General features: G+C 45.2%; 2 protein-coding genes across 7 annotated transcripts in view; both read right to left on the reverse strand.

The window, feature by feature from the left end:
- The window catches only part of pnpla6 (patatin-like phospholipase domain containing 6), an 85,917-nt gene that overhangs the window by 53,683 nt on the left and 6,898 nt on the right, over positions 1–25,336 (reverse strand). For 3 of the 6 annotated variants that reach the window (XM_028822909.2, XM_028822910.2, XM_028822906.2), the window contains exons 1-3: positions 9,369–9,507; positions 894–975; positions 552–605 (exon numbers count right to left, since the gene is read on the reverse strand). In XM_028822909.2, coding sequence (XP_028678742.1) covers positions 552–605; positions 894–935 — 96 coding nt within the window. In that variant the 5' untranslated portion in view covers positions 936–975; positions 9,369–9,507. Of the gene's footprint in view, positions 1–551; positions 606–893; positions 976–9,000; positions 9,024–9,239; positions 9,347–9,368; positions 9,508–25,336 lie in introns of those variants that run through there. The other 3 variants (XM_028822907.2, XM_028822908.2, XM_051920530.1) reach the window with 3 other exon arrangements.
- Positions 17,771–21,165, reverse strand: LOC114667460 (E3 ubiquitin-protein ligase TRIM11-like). Its single transcript, XM_028822768.2, has one exon. It carries the CDS (start codon positions 21,102–21,104, stop codon positions 19,569–19,571), a length of 1,536 nt encoding a protein of 511 aa, XP_028678601.1. The 5' UTR covers positions 21,105–21,165; the 3' UTR covers positions 17,771–19,568.

The raw sequence follows: 25,336 nt of genomic DNA on the forward strand, positions 1-25,336 counted from the left end.
TCCGTTATCAGACCAACATAACACAACAGAGCACAAGGCTTTGACTCTCTGAACAACCATGAAAGTTCTTTTGCATCCACATAAATGTTGAGACTCAAATGATGGTCATGATTGTAAATAAACAAAGTGAATATTTGCTAACATGGTGCCTGATATAATTTAGTCCTATGGTGTCTTCACATGAGGATGGTGGTCTCCAGCCTAAGTCTTTAACAAGCAGCAGACAGCATGTGGTTCTGTACCACTACAGTACAACTGGACCCACAATCTTTATGGTGCCGACTGTGACAGAAGGTTAAGACACTCGGTTGGAGTGAACGGTGGGGATGCACACTGCCCATCAAAACCTAAAACACTCTGGGATCATAAAACTCAAAATGTTAAACACCCTACAGTGGATCACTAATTCTAGATATTAAAACAAAAATAAATTCACTCTGCAGCTCCTCTTCCCTGAAAGGAACTCTAACAGTACAGATTAAAGGTGGTGCTTTTTAAAATGTAGCGTAACCTTGACTCTCTGTGTGATCTCCTGAATCAAGACAACTCACCATACTAGTCTGCAGTTGATCTTCCACAAATGTCCGGATGTTGACTAGCTTGTCCTGAGGAAAAAAATATAAAACATTATGGAATGACTTCTTTCAGTTTACAAAATAGCTATGCAGAAGAAGCAAATGCACACAGGAGGCAAACACCTGGCAACTCACTCTTAGAGTAAATATTTGCCTCCACAAAGACAGAAGAAATGATATAAAATGAACAAATACGGCATAATGGGCATTCACAGATGGGTACTGAAAAGCATGAGGGACAGAGTAATTTAAGAAGTGAAAGGATGAGATGCTGAGATTAGTTACAGACTCATCAAAAAGGAAGGAACACAAACTCACTTCAGGAGCATCCAGCTCAGTCCCTGATGTGGCCTGTCCCATTTTACACACTGATCTCCGAGGAACTTGTCCATAAAATCCTCTGAAAAAGCAAAAGAAGCCAAGTTAAGGGTTGCAATATGCAGCAGGCCAAAGCTGCTGTCCTCTTAGATTTGTTAACAAGTATCTACCATGCTTCTGAAACTACAAGCAACGTCTTTCTTATCAGGAGTCATCTTTTCAAAGAAGTATGATATTAATTTAAAGGAACTAGGGGGTACAGTTGATCGTATCCACCAGATCCTTGCATCACAGCAGTGAGATATCACTTTACAATTATAACAGAGTTAAGAAGTGAACAAGCAGATAAATTACTTTTTGAGGGAGAGACAGGATTCATTTTAGGGGACATCGGCCACCACTGCTAACATCTGGACAAAGGCTGCAGTGCTTATACTCACTCAATGCAGTCTGGTGACATTCCCCAAACCCCCCGCCGCCTTTCTTGCTATCACCGTGGTTTAATTTTGCTTGCCAACTATTCAGTTTGGGTGCTGGATGCCAGTGTGCTAACTCCTCTGGTTCAATATATTTATTTGTCTATGAATTGCATGACCTGCACAGTTTCTTCATACCATCTGCTTGTCTGAACAACTAAACATAATGTGACAAAAATACCATCATCCATGGCATCATACAGTGTTATGAACTGCTCATTTGAATATGACGTTAGCATTAAATGAATGCCGAGGAACTCAGCCTTAACTCCTATTCTCTACAACAGTAAGTATAAATGCACAACTATAAAACAGTTGGCTCACATTCTATCTGATTTGTGCTTCAGACTGTGGAGACAAAGACCAAAAGTAACAGGTTTATGTCTCCTTGACCGGCTCAACTACAATGGCTTTGTGTTCAATAAAAAAGAAATAACCTTCAGAACTCTGCTGCTGACTTGCTAAGTTAGAATTTACAACCCAACTGCTGTGAATGTGCGTCAGCAGGTACTTTAAACCATTGATACGCTTGTGATCTTTTGATGCCAGCCTTCCTGCAGTCCCAGCTTCCTATTGTGCCACTACTGGCTCATTCACCTTTGTGGCTCCTCCTCCTCCTCCTCCTCAGGCCTGTCCATTAGGATCTGCAGTTCTATATTTTCATAGAAGTTCCAACTTCACAAGCTTTTTAATTCCCCCAGTCAGACTGCCCATCTCGGTATTACATTCTTTTATAATGGACTCTGCTGTACTGATACTGACTCAGCTGTGCTGTCAGTTCTTACTGTTGATTGACTCCATCACACGTTCAGTTCATTGTTTGGCATTCTGGATTGATGCCACGATGTTTGAGGCCCTGCCCAAGCTGTTGATGTGTCTCTGTTATTTAAATTTAGTTAGAATTACCCTTTACTTGGCCTCATTAGGTTAACTCTTTCAAGGGAGCACCGTCCTCACTGTGCAAGATGGAATTTACAGGCAAACATCTAGCAGAGCTGAAATGAACCAGTGGCAGATGGGAGAAACTTCCAGAAGGACAGCCACCACTGTCAGTGGACAGCAGTTTTCAAGTCTCTCCAGAGATGTTTGACTGGGTTCAAGTCTAAGCCTTAGCTAGGCCACTCAAGGACATTTCAGAGTTGTCCCTAAGCCATCTCCTGTGTTGTCTTTGCTTTGTGAACGTTCGGCCCAGTCTGAATTCCGGAGCACTCTGAGCAGGTTTTCATTAAGGATATCTTAGTATGTTACTCCATTCAGCTTTCCCTTGACCCAAACTGGTCTCTTAGTCCCTGCTGCAGAAATAATAACCCCACAGCATGACTCTCCCACCACCATGCTTCACCATTGGCATGGTATTAGGCAGGTGATGAGCAGTGCCCGGTTTCCTCCAGACATGATGCTAAAATTGGTTACATCAGACCAGAGAATCTCATTTCTCATAGTATGAGGGTCTGTAAGGTGCCTTTTTGCAAACTGCAAGAAGGCTTTCATGTGGCCACTCTGCTCCATAAAGCCCAGATTTTGCAGTATTGCAGTGGTGGTTATCCTTCTGGAATGTTCTCCCACCTACAGCAGGTTCTCTGACGCTCAGTCGGCGTGATCACCTCTCTTACCAAGGCCCTTCTACCTCAACTGCTCAGTTCAGCTGGGTAGCAGGCTCTAGGAGGAGTTAATTGCTGTTCCAGATTTCTTCCATTTAAGAATTATGGCAGCCACTGTGCTCTTCAGAACCTTCAATGTGAAGAAACTGATTTGTAGCCTTCCCCAGTCCTGTCTCTCTACACAACCCGATCTCTAAGCCATGCAGGCAATTCCATGAACCTCATGGTTTTTGTTCTGATACACAATGTCATCTGTGGGACCTTCTGTAGACAGGCGTGTGCCTTTCCTAATCAAGTGCAGTCAATTGAATTTACCAAAAAAAAAAAAACGGTGCAGAAACATTTTAACGATAATTAATAGAATGGGAGGCACCTGAGCCAAATTTCAGGTGTCAAACACTTGGTTCAATGTGATAGTTCAATGTTCTGGTTTTAATCAATTTGCAGAAATTCCTAAAATCCTGTTCTAGCTTTGTCATTCTGGAGTAATGAGTGTGGTCTGATGAAGAATAAAAAAAATGAATTTCAGCAATTTTAAATGTAAGGCTGCAACATAGTTAAAACCTAAAAAAATAAGGGGTCTGAATACTCCCTGAAGACATTGCAGATAGCTACCAACAAAGTAGATGTCATTAATGTACGGCTAAATTTCCCCTAAAAGGTACAATCCATCTATCTATAGACACAATGCAAATGAATTTAGGTTTGACAATCCAGTCTCAACACACCTGCTGTTTTCATTAGCTCAGTAACATATTTTCTTAGTCAAATGCAAGTGACTTTAATTAAAGAAACAATCGCATTCACCCAACCTCATTTTGTCACAGTGCTAAAGGTCACCTATCCCCACGTTACCAGCCTTTGTGCAGATGCTATCAGTACACGCTGTACTAGTGCACACTCACCTCCTGTAATAATGCAATGCTAGTAACAGCTCTGCTTTACATCTAGCGGGCAGGGGGACATGAAGGGAAAGTCACTGATAAGACAGAAGGGAAATCCCTTTCCTGTCCTCTAGATGCTGAACTACACACAACCAAGTGTAAGGCACATGAAGCTGTAACACAAACTAGGACCCAAAAATCTCTGCTTGACAGCCCACATACTGTTCACTGCAATGCTAGCTTATGGGGTCTCACCAAGACCACCACTGGACACAGAATGAAAATTATTAACTTTCTAATTCCACCACACCAGACCATTTGGGATCAAAACAACATCTTATAGTCAGTCAATCAGTCAAAAAGACTTGGACAGTACTATCTACGACACCAGGCATTACACACTCACCCCTGACTCACTGCCAGACGTGGAGAAAGCCACTTATTCTACCTGTGTGACAACTATAAAACTGTCTGAAAATAATTTTACAACGTGCTCTATTTGTAGATTAAATTAATAATAATAATAATAATAATAATAATAATAATACATTTTATTTATATAGCGCCTTTCCCGTGCTCAAGGCACTTACAGAATATAATAAAGAACGGCAAAGTATACAGTATATAGCATTGTACAAACCAGATAAATAAATAAAGAAGATTAAGACAGTGAATTCAGAAAAAAAAAAAGACAACATAATTGATGGTCTCGCACACACACACATACAGGTTACATGAGCATCTTGACAGAGAAGTAAACTGAGAGAAGGGTAATAAAGTCAAGTAAAATTAGAACAATCTGGACAAGAACAGGCCATTCAGCCCAACAAAGCTCACAAGTCCTATTTACTTAATTCTTCTAAAATAACACCAAGTTAAGTTTTGCAAGTCCCTCATGTCCTACTGTCTACCACACTACTTGGTCGCTTATTCCAAGTCTTTGTGGTTCTCTGTGTGAAGAAAAAACTCCTGATGTTTGTGTGAAATTTCCCCTTCACAAGTTTCCAACTGTGTCCCCGTGTTCTTGATGAGCTCATTTTAAAGTCACCATCTCGATCCATTGGACTAATTCCCTTCATAATTTTAAATACTTCAATCATGTCTCCTTTGAATCTCCTTTTTGTTAAACTGTAAAGGCTCAGCTCTTTTAAATATTCTCTGCAGTTCTGCAATCAGCCTAGTTGCTCTTCTCAGGACCTTCTCGAATGCTGCTATGTCCTTTTTGCAGGCTGGAGACCAAAACTGCACCCAGGACTCCAGATGAGGCCTCACCAGTGTGTTATAAAGCTTCAGTGTCACCTCCTTGGACTTGTATTTGGCACATCAAGGCGCTATATAACCTGACATTCTGTTAGTCTTCTTAATGGCATCTGAATACTGCCTGGTAGTTGATAGCGTAGAGGCCACTATGACTCCTAAATCCTTCTCATAAGGTGGACTTTTGATTTTCAGACCTCCCACTGTGTATTCAAACCTTTTTACTTCCTACATTGGCAAAGGATGTTAGTGAAATATACAAAATCGGGACCCTTTGACCAGAGCAGAGTTGAATGTAAAGGCCTTGTGCATGGCAGCGGATTCAATGATGACAACCTACGTCATTAGCTTTACTTTAAAGTGAAGAGAAGTTACAAACTAGGCAGTCTGGCAAGCAGACACATTCTAAGACCAGGGGCTTAACTGATGTTACCTCCTGGGTTCAAACCCAGTGCCCAGTAGTCTCTTTGTAGTCTGTATGCCACCTACGTATCAATGGGCATTTCCCACTATGTCTCCATTTGTGCACATCAGGCTAATGTGGATTTGAGTGTGTAATGAAGGGTATGAGATGCACAGACCCACCTTGCACCTGATGCTGTCAGGACAGGTTCCATTCCCCCATGACCCAGGATTGACATAAGGTATGATATATGCTGTTATGAAACATTTTTAAAAAGACTTTGACCCTAACCCATTACTACAGAAGGCAAGACATGTTGCTTCTCTGTCCAGAGCAATACTAAAACTACAGGGTAATACAGGGCAGGCACATGGGGGGGTTATTTCATTAAAGGACCCTAAATGAGTTAAGGCATTTAAAAGGAAAGAAAAGGACAAAAGAAGATGACCTAAAATAAGCCAGTAAAATAGAACGCAATAGTTTGAATTTTGCAAGATTCTAAGAGGAAGCTTCTCTTATGGTTTTGCCATTTCCCTTTTAGATAGCTTTCAGCTGTTTTTGGTAATTCCTCAAATGCACCTCAAGGCTTTTAATCACAGACATTTGTAGGACCAAATATGTTAAAGCTAATCAACAGGTTTAAAAGAAATGCACTTATTTGAGAAAAGGAAAGCTGCATCACTGTGCAAGACCCCTGATCCCAGAACCTTAAGGATGCCTAAATATCCAATCGCATTCTGTTCCTCTAGTGTAGACTGGCGTGTTTCCAACTCAGCTTACCCACTTTGTCTGTTCAGTCAAGCAAATGTGCAAAAAGCAAAAACACAACACTTCTAAATGGAAGAAGTGGCTAAAAAGAAAAGCACGTGCATCACAGCTTCTCGTGTGTGTTCAGACCACACACTCACCTCATGGCTCTAAGGCTTCATCACTTTCTGCTGCCATCACGAGATACTTAACTGAAAGTCTGCATATCAGGCCTTCTTTGGAAGATGTGACTAAGTCTAAAGAAGAAACTACAACAAGTAGCTTGAAAAAAAATGTTTTGGGAAAAATCAAAGGAAACATCAAAGGTGCATTTCACACAAGTTATTAAAATTCAAATAGGCTGCAACGCTCTTCAGCACCAGCTCTGCTGAGCCAGCAGCCACTCCTTACTACTGATGCCATTTAATTCGTCACATTTTACCTTCAAGTACCCCACAATAACAAAATAAACAAGATGGACTGAACCGTCTCCTCTCATTTGTCAGACTTTTATGTTCTAAGGTGTTGACTGCTACTGTACCACCGACATCCACTTAAAAGCTGTCACAACACAAGGACTGGTTTGAATAAATTAGTCTCTCAGATTAAACAAACAAGCTTAATGGACAGAATGGTCTCTTCTATTTGTCTAAACCCTCGTATTCTTTACAGGAAGAGTTAGAGAGAACAACAAAGCTGAGGCTTCTGTACAAGTAAACCACCCAAGTAGACATGTCTGCTTTAGCACACAGCAGTCCCTCTCAGGCCCTCTTTAACAAGACTGTACTTTCCATATTTTCTTTAAGTCAAGTCAAGTTGGGGAGCATGCACTGGTACAGTGCGCTGGCACACCCACTACACAACGAAACAACTCGGGATCCCGATTTGCAACCCCCAGGCAGACACGCGGTCCAGTCCCACTTTTCTTAAAACTGTGACATACTTTAAAAACATAATGCAGATTATAGTCTGAGATGTAAGTGATGGGTGTGACAGAACAAGATGCAGAGGACAGAAAGACATGGAAGATGATGATCCGCTGTGGCAAGCCCTAACGGGAGCAGCCGAAAGAAGAAGACGACGATAGTCTGAGCTTTCAGGAAACTGGCATCATCTGCAAACTTAACTCACTTTTTATTAGGGCCACTTAAGTATATTACCACATGTAAACAGAGTCAGGCTTTCCACAAGGCTTCCGGCAACAGGACCAAACAAAGAGGAGTAAGGAGAACACCAGGCAAGAGGACTTGTGTCTCCTATAAATGAAACTGAACTTCTGTACTTCAGTGATGCAGATGACAGAGTGGCAACGTGATGCATGTTGGTCAGACATGCAAGGAAGAATTTAACTGCACAACTGGACAATATTGTGAATTTCCCCTTGGGATTAATAAAGTATCTATCTAATATTAATACTGCAACTATGTACAACAGAGAGACATAAAAAGGTGCTATATAAGACAGATGTAAATGATTCTACACAAGAGAGATATTTAAGGCACTAAACTATAAATAATAGATGAGAATGGTCCTGTGTAAGACAGATAAATAGATATGAAAGATGCTAAATAACAGATAGCACATTATTGACCCTGGAGGAAAATTAACTTGCTGCAATTGACAGATAAATGCTAAGGCAATATCTTTGAGCTACATCATTTGTATGAAAATGTTCTACATAAATAAATGTTGTTGTTATAATACTTTACATCAGGAAAGCAGATACTTGTGTTTTCTTGTCCGTCATGGCACCAGAGGTGTGTTGCATGCTGGCTGGACATGTAAGTAAGAATTTCAGTGAACTCTGTACATAGGCCGATATTACTACTACAAGGGCTAGTAGCTGAGATATCGTCTGCATGGCACTCCAACGCGAGCACAACTAGCTCTGGTATTGTCACAGCAGGTACTTTCTCAAATGTCTCATGTTCTCAGAAACACAAACAAGCTGCTCATATTAGAATTGATGTTCAGCCACACTTCTGTATCACCTGCACATCCATCTGTAAAATCTTAAACTTGCCGAGCAGCAATAGCCAGAGATTGGGATGCCAGTCTACCACATGGCACACTCATACCACTGACAACTGAGAGCACCTTATGTATTTAGAGTATGGGAAGAAGCCAACAGAAAAAAAAGCACACACAAAAAAAAAAAAGAAGGCACCCTGTTCAGGTGAGGCAGCAATGCTATGTGCTGTGCTCATAATTACAATACAGCAAGGCCAACATAACAGCATTCTTAAACAGGCTCAGTCCAAAGGGCTACGGGGAGCCACAGGCTATTCTGGCTGTAGAACCAGTTGTGGAAAGGGCACTAATCCTGTGCAGAATTTACGTTCTTAATATTATTATTATTATTATTATTACTTGTATACTCTGCTGTGGACGGTGCACATTTATTCATCGTCTTAATCAATTTTACTCAAACTGAGATACACAAACCTGGCCACGATTCCAACTCAAAGTCGAGTCTGATGCCAGTGTTCTTTTGCGTTCTTTCTTTTCTGCACACATTTTTCTCTTTTTACCAATTTGGACCCTAAGATTCTGTCTGCAACAGCAACATTCTCCTGTTTAAAATCCGTACAAATCTTCTACAAAGCAGAATGCGGCATGAAGGACTGGGACAGACTATTGTGCCGGGGACTACGACCCTGTCTGAGCCCACGGTGAACAGATACATGACTGGAACACAAGCCCAACTACTTCCTGCCTCACTAGGACGGAGCACAGCACCTTTAAAGACGCGCATTCTGTCCTCCGGAGCCTCGGAGGGCTAGTCGACCGCTCTCAAGGGGGTTGGGATGCTCTCCTCCGGTCATCAGCGCCTCATTCGCCCGGGTAGCCAACCACCCAACGGAAGGTCGTGTTCATTCGCGAAGCCACCGGCGACGTCCTCAGTAGAAACCCGAGCGACTCGGAGACACGCATCTGACTAACCGCCTGGCCACCCGACAGAAGGAAAGCCGGCTCACCGGTGACCGCTGCTGCCGGGCCGACCGATGCCCTTCCCCGCTCATCCTGGGTCGCAGCGGTCAAACTGGGTGCGCTCGCACAACTCTACCTTCCCTCCACGCAAGCCTTCCCACAGCATTAACTCTCACCTGGCCGGCTGCTCCTGACACCTCCCGTCAACAGTACGTACGCAGGAAACTCCCAATTGCGCTCCGCTAACTTACGAAGGAACACCATCTCCCAGCTGCACCTGCCGCTGTGACGCACTCCGCCTCGACCAATTCGCGCCCGGGTCCTCCTTACAGCGCAGAAGGCGGGACGCCAGTTGGCGCAAACTCGCAATGGGGGCGCGTGCATCGTCGAGAAGACGAGCGAATCACGTGACGTGAGACTCGGCTCTCATCGTTTGGTTTCGGCAAGGCACCCGAACGGAGGGGAGGGGCCTGGGGCCTGGCGCCTGAGCCGGGTCGCCGTTCGTGCCAGTGCTAAGAGTTGGCAGCGATCTGCATGATGGAAGTCACCATGATAAGGAAATGAGCTGGACGAATGATGATGAAATATTCTCTGTCATAAAACAGAAATGATAACGAGGAAGAAAAAGAATATTGCATGAGAAATAAATTAAAACGCCAATGATAAATGGATTATAATGAAAACAAATAAAGATTTTTTTAATGCTGATAGATTAAAAGTGACGTGGGGTTATGTGAGAGATTCCAAATATGCTAATGACAAATTAATCTAAATTAAATCAGGACGAGGTGTGATAACAACGAGCTGCGTATCGGTTTTTGAAGAGGACTCCACCGATGGATTCGGGTCAGCGCTGCTGGTTATTAACACTTTCACAATTTCTTTTGTTTTAATGAAAAACGGTTTGTTTCCGTTTAAACAAACAAACAAAAATCGTATTAATATAGAAACGTTTTGAATACCAGAGCCATTTAGTGAAGTCTTCAAATGAAGTGTCGCATTCAGGTCCAGACCCCATGCAGCAGATGGATTCAGGTGTTAGTTGAGTGGGTATCAAACCTCACACTTCTCCAAAGTGCTTATGACTTGCAGTGGAAAAGAAGCACATTTGGGATTTCACGATTCTCACACTGGCACAGTGGGTGGTCTCAGGTTCAGTATTGGGACCCCCTTTTGACTGCAGGCTTTTGTTCCAACCAGTTTTCCAATCGGTGAGTCGTTTTTACCTTAAATTGATCTCTTTCTTGTCACTTCAGTGCTCGTAAGAATTTCTTCAGAACGCTTTGAAATCACGTCAGTTTTTTTCCGTTTGATTCCACGCTCCCCGACCCACCAATACGAGAAAACCCCCACAGATGACAATACAGTCCAGCTCGTCTTGACAAGGGGCGGGGCTAATATGAAAATAATGAGGCTTAAACTTCGGGACCCCTAAATCCCAGAAGCGACTTTCACAATCCTTAAAAATTGGGGTGTCTACTGTATGAGAAGTTTTTTTTTTTTTTTAAATAATAATATAGCGTAATTCAAAACAAAACAATAGAATAAAAAGTTTACTAAAATCACGTATAGCCTAATTAAAAAAAGGTTCAAATTAAGGATGTTTCATACCAAACGTAATAATTATAAATAATTTAAAACACTAACATATGTGATAGCAATTAAAAGTTTTATGAAAATTATCTAAGTAATCAAAAAAAGAAAGAATATTTCGTTGCTTGCGGTCTTTGTACAGGACAACGTTTCGGTAATTTTTTTAATCACACAAATAATCTTATAATGAAGTCGCTGTTTTAGAGAAGATGCCATACGAGTTATTGATTATACTGGAAGGGTGCGTTTAAGTCACACACTTGACTTGGAAATAAAAGAACACGCGCGTGTGTACATTAGGAAAAGGCACCTTCCGGGATCTGAACTGGGCAGTGAGTGTGCTGTCCGGCTTCTGCGGCCGCTGAATTGAACGTGTGTGTGATTCCGGTTAGTTCCTGATGTACTCTAACTGCTTAAAGCCAGATAAGCGGAGTAATGTGTCTGACAGTCCCACGCATAAAGGATTCAAATTACAGAACACGTTTCAACAAGAACAGGCAATTCGTCCCAAAGGAGATCACCCATCCTGTCGGCCAGTTTCTCCAAAACAGCACCAGGTCGATGTTCAGATCCTAGCGCCGTATACACTTCTGGTGGTTTTCGGCCCTCAACTCCGAATTTTTGCGGGTGGCGCTCCATCCATCGGTTCCTGCATGCGAAGCTTCGTGATGAGCTCCGGCCTCCCGCGCCCCCGCCTTGGAGTAAGCAGGTCTGGCAAATCGATGAATACCGCAGCTGTTTTAAAGGGACGAGCTGCTCTTCCGCTCATACAAACTACCCACCTTTGTTAACAATTTACGATTACATCCCATGCACATTGACATTTGGCTTCATTATAGGAGTGCGTTTTGGAATAATATAAATATACTCTTGAAGTCTGTAGCAATAACAGTCAGCAATGCCTTCATTACTAAAGAAGCAAATACTGCACATACATACATAAAATTGCATCAAGTATTGACACTTTGAGGAAGAAAGCATACAGCGCCCTCTGACGATCAAACTATGAATAGCGCAACGGAAGCACATTCTCAGACCGGTTAATCCTCCTCGTCACGGATGCAGAAAATACGGCGGAACTCACACGTGCAGGGCGAATTACCATGCAACACACCGCCAATCTGGTGCCATGATTAGTGGTATAAAGGTGCGAAATAATACAGAGATAGACAGAAGTGAAAGGCACTAAACAGCTTTATTGGGTCAATGTTGCCCCATTTGCAGCGTACAGTGAAATTCTTAATTGCACGTGTTAATTAACATGCAACATGTCGCCATACTCCGGGGCTTTGACTGGCGATGTAGAGATGTAAAAGGTGTTATATTATTTAGACACAGAGAGTCGTGAAAGGCTCTTTAAAATGGTTTGAGAGAGTCAGTATTGTCTGGCTTACAACCCAGCCATAGGGGATGCACAAACCAGTGTGTTTCTTCGTGCCGGTCCCAAGCCCGGATAAATGGGAAGGGTTATGTCAGGAAGGGCATCCGGTGTAAAACTTTGCCAAATCAATATGCGGACAACAATACAAATTTCCATACCAGATCGGTCGAGCCCCGGGTTAACAACGATCACCTCCAGTACTGTTAGCCAACAGGGTGCTGGCAGAAATTGGGCTACTGTTGGCCGAAGAAGAAGGAGGAGGAGGAGGGAGACGTGACAGGAAGAGAGGAGGAAGGTAAAGAGAGTGGAACTGATGGTAGGAAGTTTGAATGTTGGCCGTATGACTGGTAAGGGGAGAGAGTTAGCCGATATGATGGAGAGAAGGAAGGCTGATATATTGTGCGTGCAAGAGATTTAATGGAAGGAGAGTAAGGCCAGGTGGATCGGGGGGGATCAAATTGTTCTTTTATGGTGTGGATAGCAGAAGAAATGGAGTAGGAGTTATTCTGAAGGAACAGCATGTCAAGAGTGTTTTGGAAGTTAAAAGAGTGTCAGATAGAGTGAGGATTATGAAGATGGAAATTGGAGGTGTGATGATGAATGTTGTTAGTGCATAAGCACCGCAAGTTGGGTGTGCAATGGATGAGAAAGAAGATTTTTGGAGTGAGTTGGATGAAGTGATGGGCAGTGTACCCAAAGGACAGAAAGTGGTGATTGGAGCAGATTTCAATTGGCATGTGGGTGAAGGGAACAGTGGAGACAAGGAGGTGATGGGTAGGTATGGTGTCAAGGAGAGGAATGAAGAAGGTCAGAGGATAGTGGATTTTGCCAAAAGGATGGACATGGCTGTGGTGAATACGTATTTTAAGAAGAAGGAGGAACATAGGGTGACGTACAAGAGTGGAGGAAGATACACACAGGTAGATGACATCCTATGCAGAAGAGTCAATCTGAAGGAGATTAAAGACTGCAAAGTGGTGGCAGGGGAAAGTGTAGTTAAGCAGCATAGGATGGTGGTCTGTAGGATGACGTTGGAGATCAAGAAGAGGAACAGAGTGAGGGCAGAGCCAATCAAACGGTGGAAGTTGGAAAAGGAAGACTGCAAGGTTGAGTTTAGGGAGGAGGTGAGACAGGCACTGGGTGGCAGTGAAGAGTCACCAGACAGCTGGGCAACTACAGCAGATGTAGTAAGGGGGACAGCAAGAAGGGTGCTTGGCGTGACATCTGGACAGAGGAAGGAGGAAAAGGAAACCTGGTGGTGGAATGAGGAAATACAGGAGAGTATACAGAGGAAGAGGATGGCAAAGAAGAAGTGGGATAGTCAGAGAGATGCAGAAAGTAGACAAGAGTACAAGGAGATAAGGCGCAAGGTGAAGAGAGAGGTGGTGAAGGCTAAAGAAAAGGCGTATGATGAGTTGTATGAAATGGTTGGACACTAAGGAGGGAGAAAAGGACCGGTGGGCTACAGAGGGGGGCCGAGCTGGGAAAGATGTGTAGCAGGTTAGGGTGATAAAGGATAAAGATGGAAACGTACTCACAAGCGAGGAGTGTGTGTTGAGCAGATGGAAAGAGTACTTTGAGAGGCTGATGAATGAAGAGAACGAGAGAGAGAAGAGGTTGGATGATGTGGAGATAGTGAATCAGGAAGTGCAATGGATTAGCAAGGAGGAAGTAAGGACAGCGATGAAGAGGACGAAGAATGGAAAGGCTGTTGGTACAGATGACATACCTATGGAAGCATGGAGGTGTTTAGGAGAGATGGCAGTGGAGTTTTTAACCAGATTGTTTAATGGAATCTTGGAAAGTGAGAGGATGATGAGGAGTGGAGAAGAAGTGGACTGGTGGGCCGATATTTAAGAATAAGGGGGATGTGCAGGACTGCAGTAACTACAGGGGGATAAAACTGATGAGCCACAGCATGAAGTTATAGGAAAGAGTAGTGGAAGCTCAGTTAAGAAGTGAGGTGATGATTAGTGAGCAGCAGGATGGTTTCATGCCAAGAAAGAGCACCACAGATGTGATGTTTGCTCTGAGGATGTTGATGGAGAAGTTTAGAGAAGGCCAGAAGGAGTTGCATTGCGTCTTTGTGGACCTGCAGAAAGCAGATGACAGGGTGACTGAGGGGAGCTGTGGTATTGTATGAGGAAGTCGGGAGTGGCAGAGAAGTACGTAAGAGTTGTACAGGATATGTACGACGGAAGTGTGACTGTGGTGAGGTCTGTGGTAAGAGTGACGGAAGTGGGATTACATCAGGGATCGGCTCTGAGCCCTTTCTTATTTGCAATGGTGATGAACAGGTTGACAGACGAGATTAGACAGGAGTCCCCGTGGACTATGAGGTTTGCTGATGACATTGTGATCTGTACCGATAGTAGGGAGCGGGTTGAGGAGACCCTGGAGAGGTGGAGATATGAGAAGAGAGAAATGAAGGTCAGTAGGACCACCACGACAGAATACATGTGTGTGAATGAGAGGGAGGTCAGTGGAATGGTGAGGATGAGGGGAGTAGAGTTGACAAAGGTGGAGGAGTTTAAATACTTGGCATCAACAGTACAGAGTAATGGGGAGTGTAGAAGAGAAGTGAAGAAGAGAGTGCTGGCAGGGTGGAATGGGTGGAGAAGAGTGTCAGGAGTGATTTGTGACAGACAGGTATCAGCAAGAGTGAAAGGGAAGGTCTACAAGACGATAGTGAGACCAGCTATGTTATATGGGTTGGAGACAGTGGCACAGGAGACAGAGCTGGAGGTAGCAGAGTGGGTGTGATGAGGATGGACAGGATTAGAAATGAGGACATTAGAGGGTCAGCTCAAGTTGGACGGTTGGGAGACAAAGTCAGAGAGGCGAGATTGTGTTGGCTTGGACATGTGCAGAGGAGAGATGCTGGGTATATTGGGAGAAGGATGCTAAGGATAGAGCTGCCAGGCAAGACGAGAAGAGGAAGGCCTAAGCGAAGATTTATGGACGTGGTGAGAGAGGACATGCAGGTGATGGGGGTTACAGAACAAGATGCAGTGGACATTAAGGTATGGAAGAAGATGATTCGCTGTGGCGACCCCTAACGGAAGAAGCCAAAAGAAGAAGAAGAAGAAAAAAAGAAGTATTGTCTGGCTTACAGAGTACAGTGAAATTCTTACTTACATAAGCTAATCAATATGGCAACGCATCATCACTCTGCCACCACTAAAAGAGACAGATTGATACAAAATTCAGGCAAGTGCATGTCTGCGTTCTCTGTGCTCGTGACAATTATGACCCTATAACCCTCTTTTAGAGTACCTTTCACACAAATCTGTCTCTCTTGCTTGCTCTATTAAATAACACCTTTTATATCTAAGCATCACAGAGAATCTCTCTGTATTTGGTACACTGGACAATAAAGCACCTTAATAAAAAGGACATGTCGGTGTGTCTGACTGGCTGCTATGTCTCTGTCATTCCAGAAGATGGCCCATCATTCCAACAGATGGTGCATCACAATACTTTTCATCACTTCAAATGATTGTGACACGTCATCTGTTGGAACAATAAATGCAATGGATTTTGTTACCACATGCATTGCATGATACAGTCCAACAGGTGGTGCACGGTAAACGTTAAGCTGAGGTCTAACTTCATTACACCCCACCTTAGGGAGTACAGCCAGTGACCCTATAAACCTATTTCACATCTACAGTATCTATCAATGAGTATTCTATACACTGGATAATATAATCCATAATAGTCCATTTCAGACTACAAATCTTTCAGATGATCTCATCAGAATAAAAACTCTAACTCGCCATCCCATTAAATAAATTCTGTTACTGGTAATAACTGGCTTCTAACTAAGCCACTGTGTTGGTACAAAAACCCGCAGCCACTGCCGCCCTCCAAGACCGAACCTGAGGATCCTCAATGGAGGAGAAGTGCATTGAGGAAGGATGTACTTGAGCGCCCTCTAAGGACCATAGCATGTATAGCACGAAACCCAATTAACCCAATGGCAGAGAAAGTGAAACTTTCAGGTCTTCTTTTCTTCCTTGCTGAATGTTGACAGGCTTCCTTATTTTTCACACAAATCAAAGTTTCAACAGCGTTCAGGGGACAGGAAGGATTACTCAAGTGAGCAGAGTTAGCGGACAGAGAAAGCCACCAGCCATCTCTGACAATCTTGATGACTGACGCTCTCGAAATCCAAAGCAATGAAATCAAGCTTGTTCCACTTTTATTTAAACAATATAAGACACATTCTCAAGTGAACAGCAATTTCTACAAATGTCAGCTAATTTGTCGATATTCCCACATTCTGAAGCCAATCGCCTCTCAGGGAGGACTCGATGGCTCCAGCTGGTCATCAACTGGGCTGATTTACATTTGATCCGCTGCTTCTGGAGGATTCCACGGCTTAGAAGAGCACATCACAGTAAACAGTCCACTTGAAGCCGTGCCAGAGACCTCCTAGTTAGGGTCTGCCTCTAACCACCCAGTGTGAACTTGTGAAACCAATAATGGAAGGAAGCACTGGCAGCTTTGCATTTGCAGGGTCTCGTCCAGGGGTGTTTAGTTACAGGTGCAGCTCAGCTGATACTAAATGGGTCATTTAGGCAGAAGACAGTCGGCGTCACATCGGGTGGCTGTTAATAACCTGAAGTTGCCATCTTCTAACGGATTGTCCTTCACGGGCCAGTTGGCCTGCACTAGCTGGAGGAGCCAATGCCACGTCCACAGATGTCCATGTTTTGTGATGCTGTGCTCACTCATTTCACTAACTGAGGCTGATCTTTTGGTGGGAAGACAAGTGACACCGCCATGTCACTCCCACCTGCTGAGCTGGGCTGCCTGACTTCTCACCCCGTCTGTGGTTACTTGGTGCTAGTGTGTGTGTGTGTGTGTGTGTGTGTGTGTGTGTGTGTGCGTCTTCGGTTTCTGCCTCTCACTCTTCTTCTTCTCTTTTTTTTGCCTTCAGACCAGCAGAGTGAAAAAAGAGCTCAACCTCCATGTTGTTCATTTTGTTTTGAAGCCTACAGCCTTTTATTGCTGGATGTTCCCACCACCCTCTGAACGTACACAGATATTGAATAGATTGATAGGTGGATAGAAAGGCACTATATAAAATATAAATAAGTAGGAAAGGAAATATGTAAAAGATAGAGAAATACTCACAGAGGAAAAGCACCATAAAATAATCAGCACTACACAATAGCTAGACAGACAGGTGAAAGGCACTATACAATAGTTTGCTAGCGACTGATTGATAGATCGAGGACTGGAACTATTCAGTAGATAAACAGATTTTAAAGACGCTATGTAAAAGCTTGCAAGACTTTAAAGGTACTATATAATAACAGGTCACCTGATAGGTGAATGGAACTATACTGTACAATAGGTAATATATGGGAAAGGCGCAACAAATTAGGAACAAGGAAATACATTAAAATGACATAACACAATGGGGGCAATAAATAAAAGGTAGCTTCATTTTAAAGGCATATATACAGATTTGTGTAAAAACAATTACAATTGAGTACTTAATTATAGCATTACCCCTTATTACACAGTAATTACAAGGTAATAACACCTAATTAGTGTCTAATTACACAGGTAATTACATAGCAAGTACAGCGTATTAGGGACAGCTAATCTAAACTGATACCATCAAATTTTTAAAGGCACTGCATAACAGCCTGATCAATAGGAAAGGCGCTATACAACAAATAAACAGCTAGACACAATACAGAGCATTTAAAGGCACTATATAGAACTATATTGCTATATTTCACTGACAGACTGGGACCTTATAAAACACATGGACAGGTATGAATGGCACTATATAATATATACATTAAGGAACCTTATAAAACAGACGGATACTTTTGGAAGTCACAAAATGACAGATGTGTTGATTTTGAAGTCTTTGTATCCAAGCTAGGCAGACTTTAAAGACACTATATAACAGATCCATAGTTAGGTGAAAGGCACTCAATAATAAACAGATGCAACACATTTCAGAATCTTTCTACACGTGGCCCTGGCCTGCTACATGTTGACACTACTGTTATGGCACAGCTGGGATCTTGTTGTGTGGCATGCACATATCAGACTTTAACACTGACAGTCCAGTAAAGGGCACTGTGGTGGGCTTAACGGGACACACACACACAAACGAGCCCCATTGTGGTCACGGCGTTCAGCCAAGCAAACAACTTGCTAAGCACAGAAGTCAAAGCTATGGCACAGCTGGCAGACTGGCACCATATTCTGCAGAGTGGCATTCTTACGAGATTCCATTCCCTTTTGACTAAACATACCAACTGCACCATATTCTGTTTATAAGATGACAGGAACGGAATGATGGCAAAGTGTTTAATGAAATATTAGCACTTGGAGTGTGATGGCACCCTGGCTAAATATTTAAGATGCTACCCCTTGGGCACTGATAGCATTCTTGGCTGATTATATGAGACACTTCTAATATGGCAGTCTGTTTAACATGAGTGTCAGGCTGGCACATTCAGCTTTCTGGTGGCATATTCCAGTCACTGGCACCTGCGACTGGGGGTGCGAAGCCCCCAGTATCATTTGGAATTCTTTTTAAATGGTATGTGAATCCAGACGTGTATATTTACCCCCCAGGAGATGACAAGTCACATACACTTGGGGATATTTTATTTATGACCATCTCATCTCATCTTCTCAATCTGCTTCTCCTTGTGAGGGTCAGAGTGGAAGCGGGCCATGCAGGTTCAGCCTAGACTTCCCTGTTCCCAGCTCCAGATTTCAGCTCTTCCTGAGGAATTCCCAGCCAGTGGAGACCAACCAAAGGTGCTTACCAGACAGGCCAGTGGCCCACCTCCCCATCAACTGGTCCTGGCCACCTCTCGCAGGCTCAGGAGGGTGACTCCACTCACCCAGTGACTTTCATGCTGGCCTCTCTTCACCTCCAAAGTTCAGTCTGTGAGCTCACCGAGTATCCCCGTGTGGCCACTCTAATCTACTAGGTCTGGTGGCAGGGTTGTAGTCTTTGTCCAGTGCTGCCCCTAGTGACCACAGCATGTACTGCAGATTTCACTGTAGCACTGTGGCATCAGGAGGTCGGTTAAGGCTGCCCCAGTCTTGTGGGTGAACTATGACCTATGATCCATTAATTTCTGTGTAGCATCAATACTTAAGGTGTCACATGACACGGCTGACCACTTTGATATGCATCCTGTTCTCTAGGAATGATGGGAGGCATGGCCGACACACGGGGCAGCTGCACAGCTACTGAATCTTGTCCAAGCACCCATCACCGGAGGGCATTTCCACATGTGAATCCTTTCTGCCGGTCTTCTGCGGGCACAGATGTTTGGCACACTGATGCCTGTTCTCCCTGAAACTTGGCAGCAGGTTCTGACTGGTAGCGAATCTCAAGAAACCCCTCGCTTCATAGAAGTCTGACGCTGGCATGGTCCAAGTAGAAGCCGGGGTGGACCGGGCCGCACAGTCTAATGTTGAACACATGCAGCACCTGCCCGTCACCCTCCCACTGCCCAGCCTCGCTGCCAATTTCGTAGAAGGAAATGGTCTTGCGCTCACATTCCAGACGCACCCTCAGCTTGAAGGGCGCTGTCATGGCTTGACTCTGGGCCTGGCACGAGTAGCGGGTACTGCCTTGGAAAGCCTGCAGTTGCCGACCATCCCAGCGCAGCACCCAGGATATGCATGAGTCCACCCATGTGTTGCCAGGCCCCTTACAGGTGGCACCCACCTCCCATCTCTTGGTGCCCGTCAGCTCCACATCCCAGAAGTGGCTGCCTGTGGTGAATCCCTGGGTGCACAGTACCTGTGGCTGTAGTTTGAAGCGCTCCGGGCGCGGCGGGTAAGGCTGGCACTTTTCTGTCCACTCAGCGGCCTGCAAGTCCCTGGACAGGAGGAGATTGCGGTGGGCAGTATTAACATCCAGGGTGAGCTGGGCTGGCTGGAGGTGATTCGGTTCTGCTCTAGGGTTTCGGTCCAAAGTCGGGGATGCTGGTACCATCTGCACCAAGATGTGCTGCTTGTGCCCGGTGCTGCTGCAGCTGGTGATGCTCTGGCCCACACGTCTCATAAAACTGGCCACCTCCTTGCCCGTCTGGCTGATGGTACCCCTGTCCAGTTCCCTCCGGTGCACCGTGCAGGGGTTAACACGCACATTGGCCGCCAAGAGCTGCTCCAAAGCTGTCTGGAGTGTCCCCATGACAGTGGGCGCATCCTCATCAAGCGTGAGAGTGGCGGCCGAGACCGCTTTCTGCAGGGCTTTGGTCACAGCCCACTGCTTCCCCTCCAGGTCCTGCACGCGCTCCTCCAGCCTGGCTGCCTCCAGACGCTCCTCTCTGTCAATGGCAGCCAGCACACTCTTCTCTTCTTCTGCCACCAAGTTCCTGATGTCAGCGAAGAGCCCCAGCACTTGCTCCCGCAGTCGGCTCCTGTCCGCCCGCAGCTTGGCCTGTGCTTCCTGCAGCCAGCCCAGCGAGCTGCTCAGTGCCACCTGCGACCGTCTCAGCCTGGCCGTTTCTTCCTGCAGGGCGGCTTTCCTTCTCGCCAGGGCCTCATCTAGGGGCTGCAGGCCAGGACCCGCTTTATGGCCTCCCTCCATCAAGCACGACTCACACAGACAGCAGCTCTTCTGTCGGCTGTAGTATTTCCAGGGCTGGCCGTGGTGTGGGCAGCCATCTGAGCAATGGTGTGGGGTCCGGTTAGCCCGGTAGCGCTCGATGATACTGGACAGCTTCAGGTTCTTCTGAGGGGCAGGCCGCTCCTGGTACTCGACCCGGCACTCTGGGCAGGAGAAGCTTTTCCCATTGGTGTGGCTGTCCCACAGTCGGCTCAAGCACTCGTAACAGAAGTTGTGCCCACAGCCCAGCAGCACCGGCTCGTGGTACACGTCCAGGCAGATGGAACACAGCAGCTCAGCCTCCAGGTCAGACGAAGCAGACGACATCTCTCGCCTCTGACTGCCTTCAGATCAGGAAGGAAAAGCAGAAGTTTGGCAAGGGCTCTTGATGAGCAAGTGTGACGTTGAGCCACAAGAGAGGCTGAGCCCGTCAACAGAGGTGTCACCCCGGAGTGGTCAATGTGCCAATGTGAAGAACGCCTTCTAGTGATGAGTCACAATGAGGAGCTCCCTCAATAAGAAGTGACCAAATTCTTGATGCCGTCAAACCACATATCAGGAGTGCTGTCCGAACACTGACCCCCTGAAAGGGGTCTACTTGAACAAGAACACCCTTAAATTCCTGTGACCCTTCACCCAATGAGCAGCCGCTGCAGACCCCCAGATGACACAAATAAGATGTAACCACTCAAGTCTTCCTGAATCACATTTAGACCACCTGTTTCTGTTGTTCGCTTGCAGTTCTTTTTCTGTTGGCCTCACTCACTCGCTGGACATAAACCTTCAAAGTGACCAAAGTCACCAAAAGTCTGAAGCATGCAGACTGCACTTCATGAGCAGATTGCACAGCTAAGAGAGGCCACCAGGTAGCAGCATTTCAGTACAATAAAGGAGATGTGGCTGGTGAGTGTGGGACCACCCGAGGGTCCAGGCAGACAGACTTGTGGTCTCATTAATGTCCTCTCAGTATCCGGAAACTTCCTCAGCCTTCTTTAACTTGACTTGAACAGAGCAATCTTGAGCCACCAGTCTGAGGTGAGCAGAGTGACCTCCTACCATGTAAACCATCATGCTGGGGCCCACTGATGGACCTGGCACACGTCACTCTGCTGTTCACAGGGCTGCTTGGCGATTGCTGCAGCAGGCTGTTTCGGTGCATCGCCCTGCTGTGTCACTTCAGAAAGGCTCAAGAACAGCTAGTTAATGCCAATGCCAAATTCACTGGGCCACCAGGGAACAGAAACCAGAAGATGCCAGGCAAGAGAAGACCCTGAGGTTTGGGCACCTGAATCTGGGGTTTTATACTGAGGGCTGTGTTTGTGTTTACCACAATACACAAGGAAAATAAATCCACCATGTAGACCACCAGGCACACAATAAACACATAGAGAGTTCTGAAAGGCGCTACATAATAACAGGGACAGACAGATATGAAGAACACAGACTGATTTAAAAGGCAGAGACAGACGCCATACAAAAGGTAGATGAATTGATTGTGAGTGTTGTCTGCTCTCCATTCAGATGCCAGCATTCAAGGTGGCACCTTAATCAGTCACTCTCTATTTTCTACAGCACCTTTCACTGCCTGTACCATTCCCAAGGGTAGCTCAGGTTCCAGGGCTGGCAGTGCCCAAACCCTGCCAGTTACTTGGAGTGGGTAAGCAGTTGCGTGCAGCTCACGGTTTTCCCAAAGCTCTCTGCATTAAGCTCCTGTAAGCCCCTGTGGATTTTAGTACGGAGCGTTGGGCATGTTAATCTGCAGGGAAAGCCGCAGGGACAGGGCTTGTCAATAACAGCTCCGAGCAACTCCATTATCATACACGAGGAGTCAATTAGCACTTCTAGCTCTCTGGTTCAGTTTAATTTATAGTGTGAATCAAAAGAAAGGAAAGCAGACCAGCATGAGCACTGAAAAGCTGAGCACGCCATGCCAGTGCCAGTTACAGTCATGGGCACTCAGAGGGGCCAAGGGGGTTAAGGAAAGACGCAAGAAGCCACAAGACTACAGATCTTACTTCCTCTTATTACACAATGATGCCCTTAAAGAATGAACTACGGAAACTCAGGCAAGGCAAAGCCGCCAGACCCTATGACGTTAAACTCTAAGATGCTGAAAGAATGTGCCAGGCACCTGTGTGTAGTTTTCCAGGATATCTCCAATATCTCCATCGGATCCTACAGAGGGTTCCAGCAGTACGGAAAACAGATTTTATGGTCCCAGTTCCCAAGATTGTGCAGCCAAAAGTCTTAAATGACCATCCGATATGTGGCTCTGGCCTCACACCCTATGAAAGCTAATATTGCCTCACTTGCAAACTCTGAACAGAGCAACACTGGAGCCCCTTTGCCAATCAGGGCCACAGAGAGGTGGACAATGTTGTCATCTTACTACTGAATGAAGACTACTGCCATCTGGACAAATGAGCGTAACAGGGTGAGGATCTCGATTTTTGAGTTCTCAAGTGCATTCAACACCACGCAGCACAAACTGCTGGGGGAGAAGCTCTGGCCAGTGTGGGTTTGATGCTACCACAGTGTCCTGGATAATGAACTACCTAATGAGTAGACCACAGTTTATATAGATTAAGAACTAACTGTGTATCAGACATGGTCATGAGAAGCTTTGGAGTTCCACAGGGCTGGCTACTGTTCAGTGTACGCCATATACCGCAGGCTTCAGAGACAATGCTGACTCAGGTCATCAACGATGGCACAGCATCAGTGGAGGGCAGAAGACTAAATACAGGGCACTAATGAAGGACTTTGTTGAATGATGTAAATTTAAACCACCTGCAGCTCAAGATCAGTAAGACAAAGGAGATAATCACAGATTTCAGGAGGGTCAAGCCCACTCTGCCCCCGGTTCTCAGAGATGGTGAAGATGTGGAGGTGGCGAGGACATACAGATACCTCAACAGGCTTAAGTGGGGCACCGACATAGGCCATCTGTATACAAGAAGGGCAGAGTCACCTCAATTTCCCAAGAAGGTTGAGGTCATTCAGTGTATTCAGGCCACTCTTAGATGTTTTCTGTTGGGCTGCAGTGGCCAGGGCTGCCTTCTATGCAATAGTGTGCTGCAGAAATGGCATTAGTGAAGGTGATGCTGAAGATGAAACTAAATGAAAAAAGGGCGGCTTCAGTCGTAGGAGTCAGTGGAAGGGGTGGAACAGACGGTCACTCTGCAAGCTGCTTACTATCCTGGACAAAGAGTCTCGCCTCCTGAAATTGGAGCACCTCCAGTAACAGACTGAGACCACAGAGTTGCTCCAAGGAGCGCCATGTGAAGATGTTTCTCCACTGAGCCATCAGGCTCAATAAGGAGTGTCCCCTTGGCCAAGGTGGACTTGTTTCCTGTTTGTTGAATGGTACTGAGCTGGTCTAGCGGACATCTTAACAGACAATGATGCCATGCCAATGACTGGCACCCTGTAGTGTGAAATTGTAACTGATGAGTATTTGCAGTTCTAATCACTTTACACTTTGTTCATTTACTTATAGATACTCATTGCTATGTGTACTTGTACCTTAACATTATTGGAATTCATCTTCTATGGATATTTGGGCCATTTTTTAAATTGTGAATGTGATTTCCTTTAATATTCAATCTAAATGTTGTAATTCACACATCTTTCCAGTAGAGGCACTACATACCATACAGACTGATAATGGAGTGGGTAGACATGTGCAGCGGGCCGGAGAAACTGAAATATTTGTGGAACTCCGGCCAGGGCCAAGCCGCCCCGCTCTGAGAAGGTGGACTCTGCTTTGTATGCAGACCTCTTCTCTACTGGTATCGCTATCAAATTGTATTTCCGTGTCTTCAAGTCTCTGTGTCAATCTGCACCTGCCATTAGGCACTGCCTTATCTAATTGTAGGTTTGGATGGAGCCAGTTGATGGGCTCAGCTGCAGAGGCCCAGTGGTTATTACAAAGGAAGCGACCCGAGGTCAGTCATATGGCCTCATTGATTATTGATTTATACACCCCCCTCCAGCCTTCTGCCTCTGATGTCAGCCCCAGTCTGTGCATGTCCACCTGGCACATATGGCCTTTGTATTGTGATACAAGCCTATGAAGATCCCTTCAGGGATCATATCCAGATGTCCGTGTAGCATAAACCCTGGCATTCCCAGCTATCAGCAGTCCCCACTTATCCTTTTTCCTTCTCTGGCCGCCCCCGAGGACTAGAGGAGATCTCTCCACCCTGTTGCTAGGAAACAAGCCGAATGGTGTCTCCGAAAGCATTGTTGCAGCACAAAGCTTGCATTGAGGTGTGTGTCGCATTCTTCAGCAGACTGGCATCAGACATTGATGCGTCATGACAGGACGTGCCCTGGCACAAAGGCCTTCACAGCCGACTGGCAATACTTGCCTCAGCTATTCCCTCCACCCCTTACCTGCAGTGTCCCTAAAAATGCCAGGATGCTCCATTAGGTGATACATGAAGGAAAATGTCACACTCTGTCTATGTCTCTTCATTTTCACAAGTATTGTAAGAACACACAAAAACTATTTAAACCAGCTTTCTCCATTACAAAGACAAAGGTCGTCACAGCTT

This window comes from Erpetoichthys calabaricus, chromosome 17 (assembly GCF_900747795.2).
Source record: "Erpetoichthys calabaricus chromosome 17, fErpCal1.3, whole genome shotgun sequence".
Taxonomy (NCBI): Eukaryota; Metazoa; Chordata; class Cladistia; order Polypteriformes; family Polypteridae; genus Erpetoichthys; species Erpetoichthys calabaricus.

Excerpts from the sequence above, each read along its gene's own strand:
- LOC114667460 (XM_028822768.2), bottom strand. The coding sequence starts at position 21,104 with ATGTCGTCTGCTTCGTCTGACCTGGAGGCTGAGCTGCTGTGTTCCATC.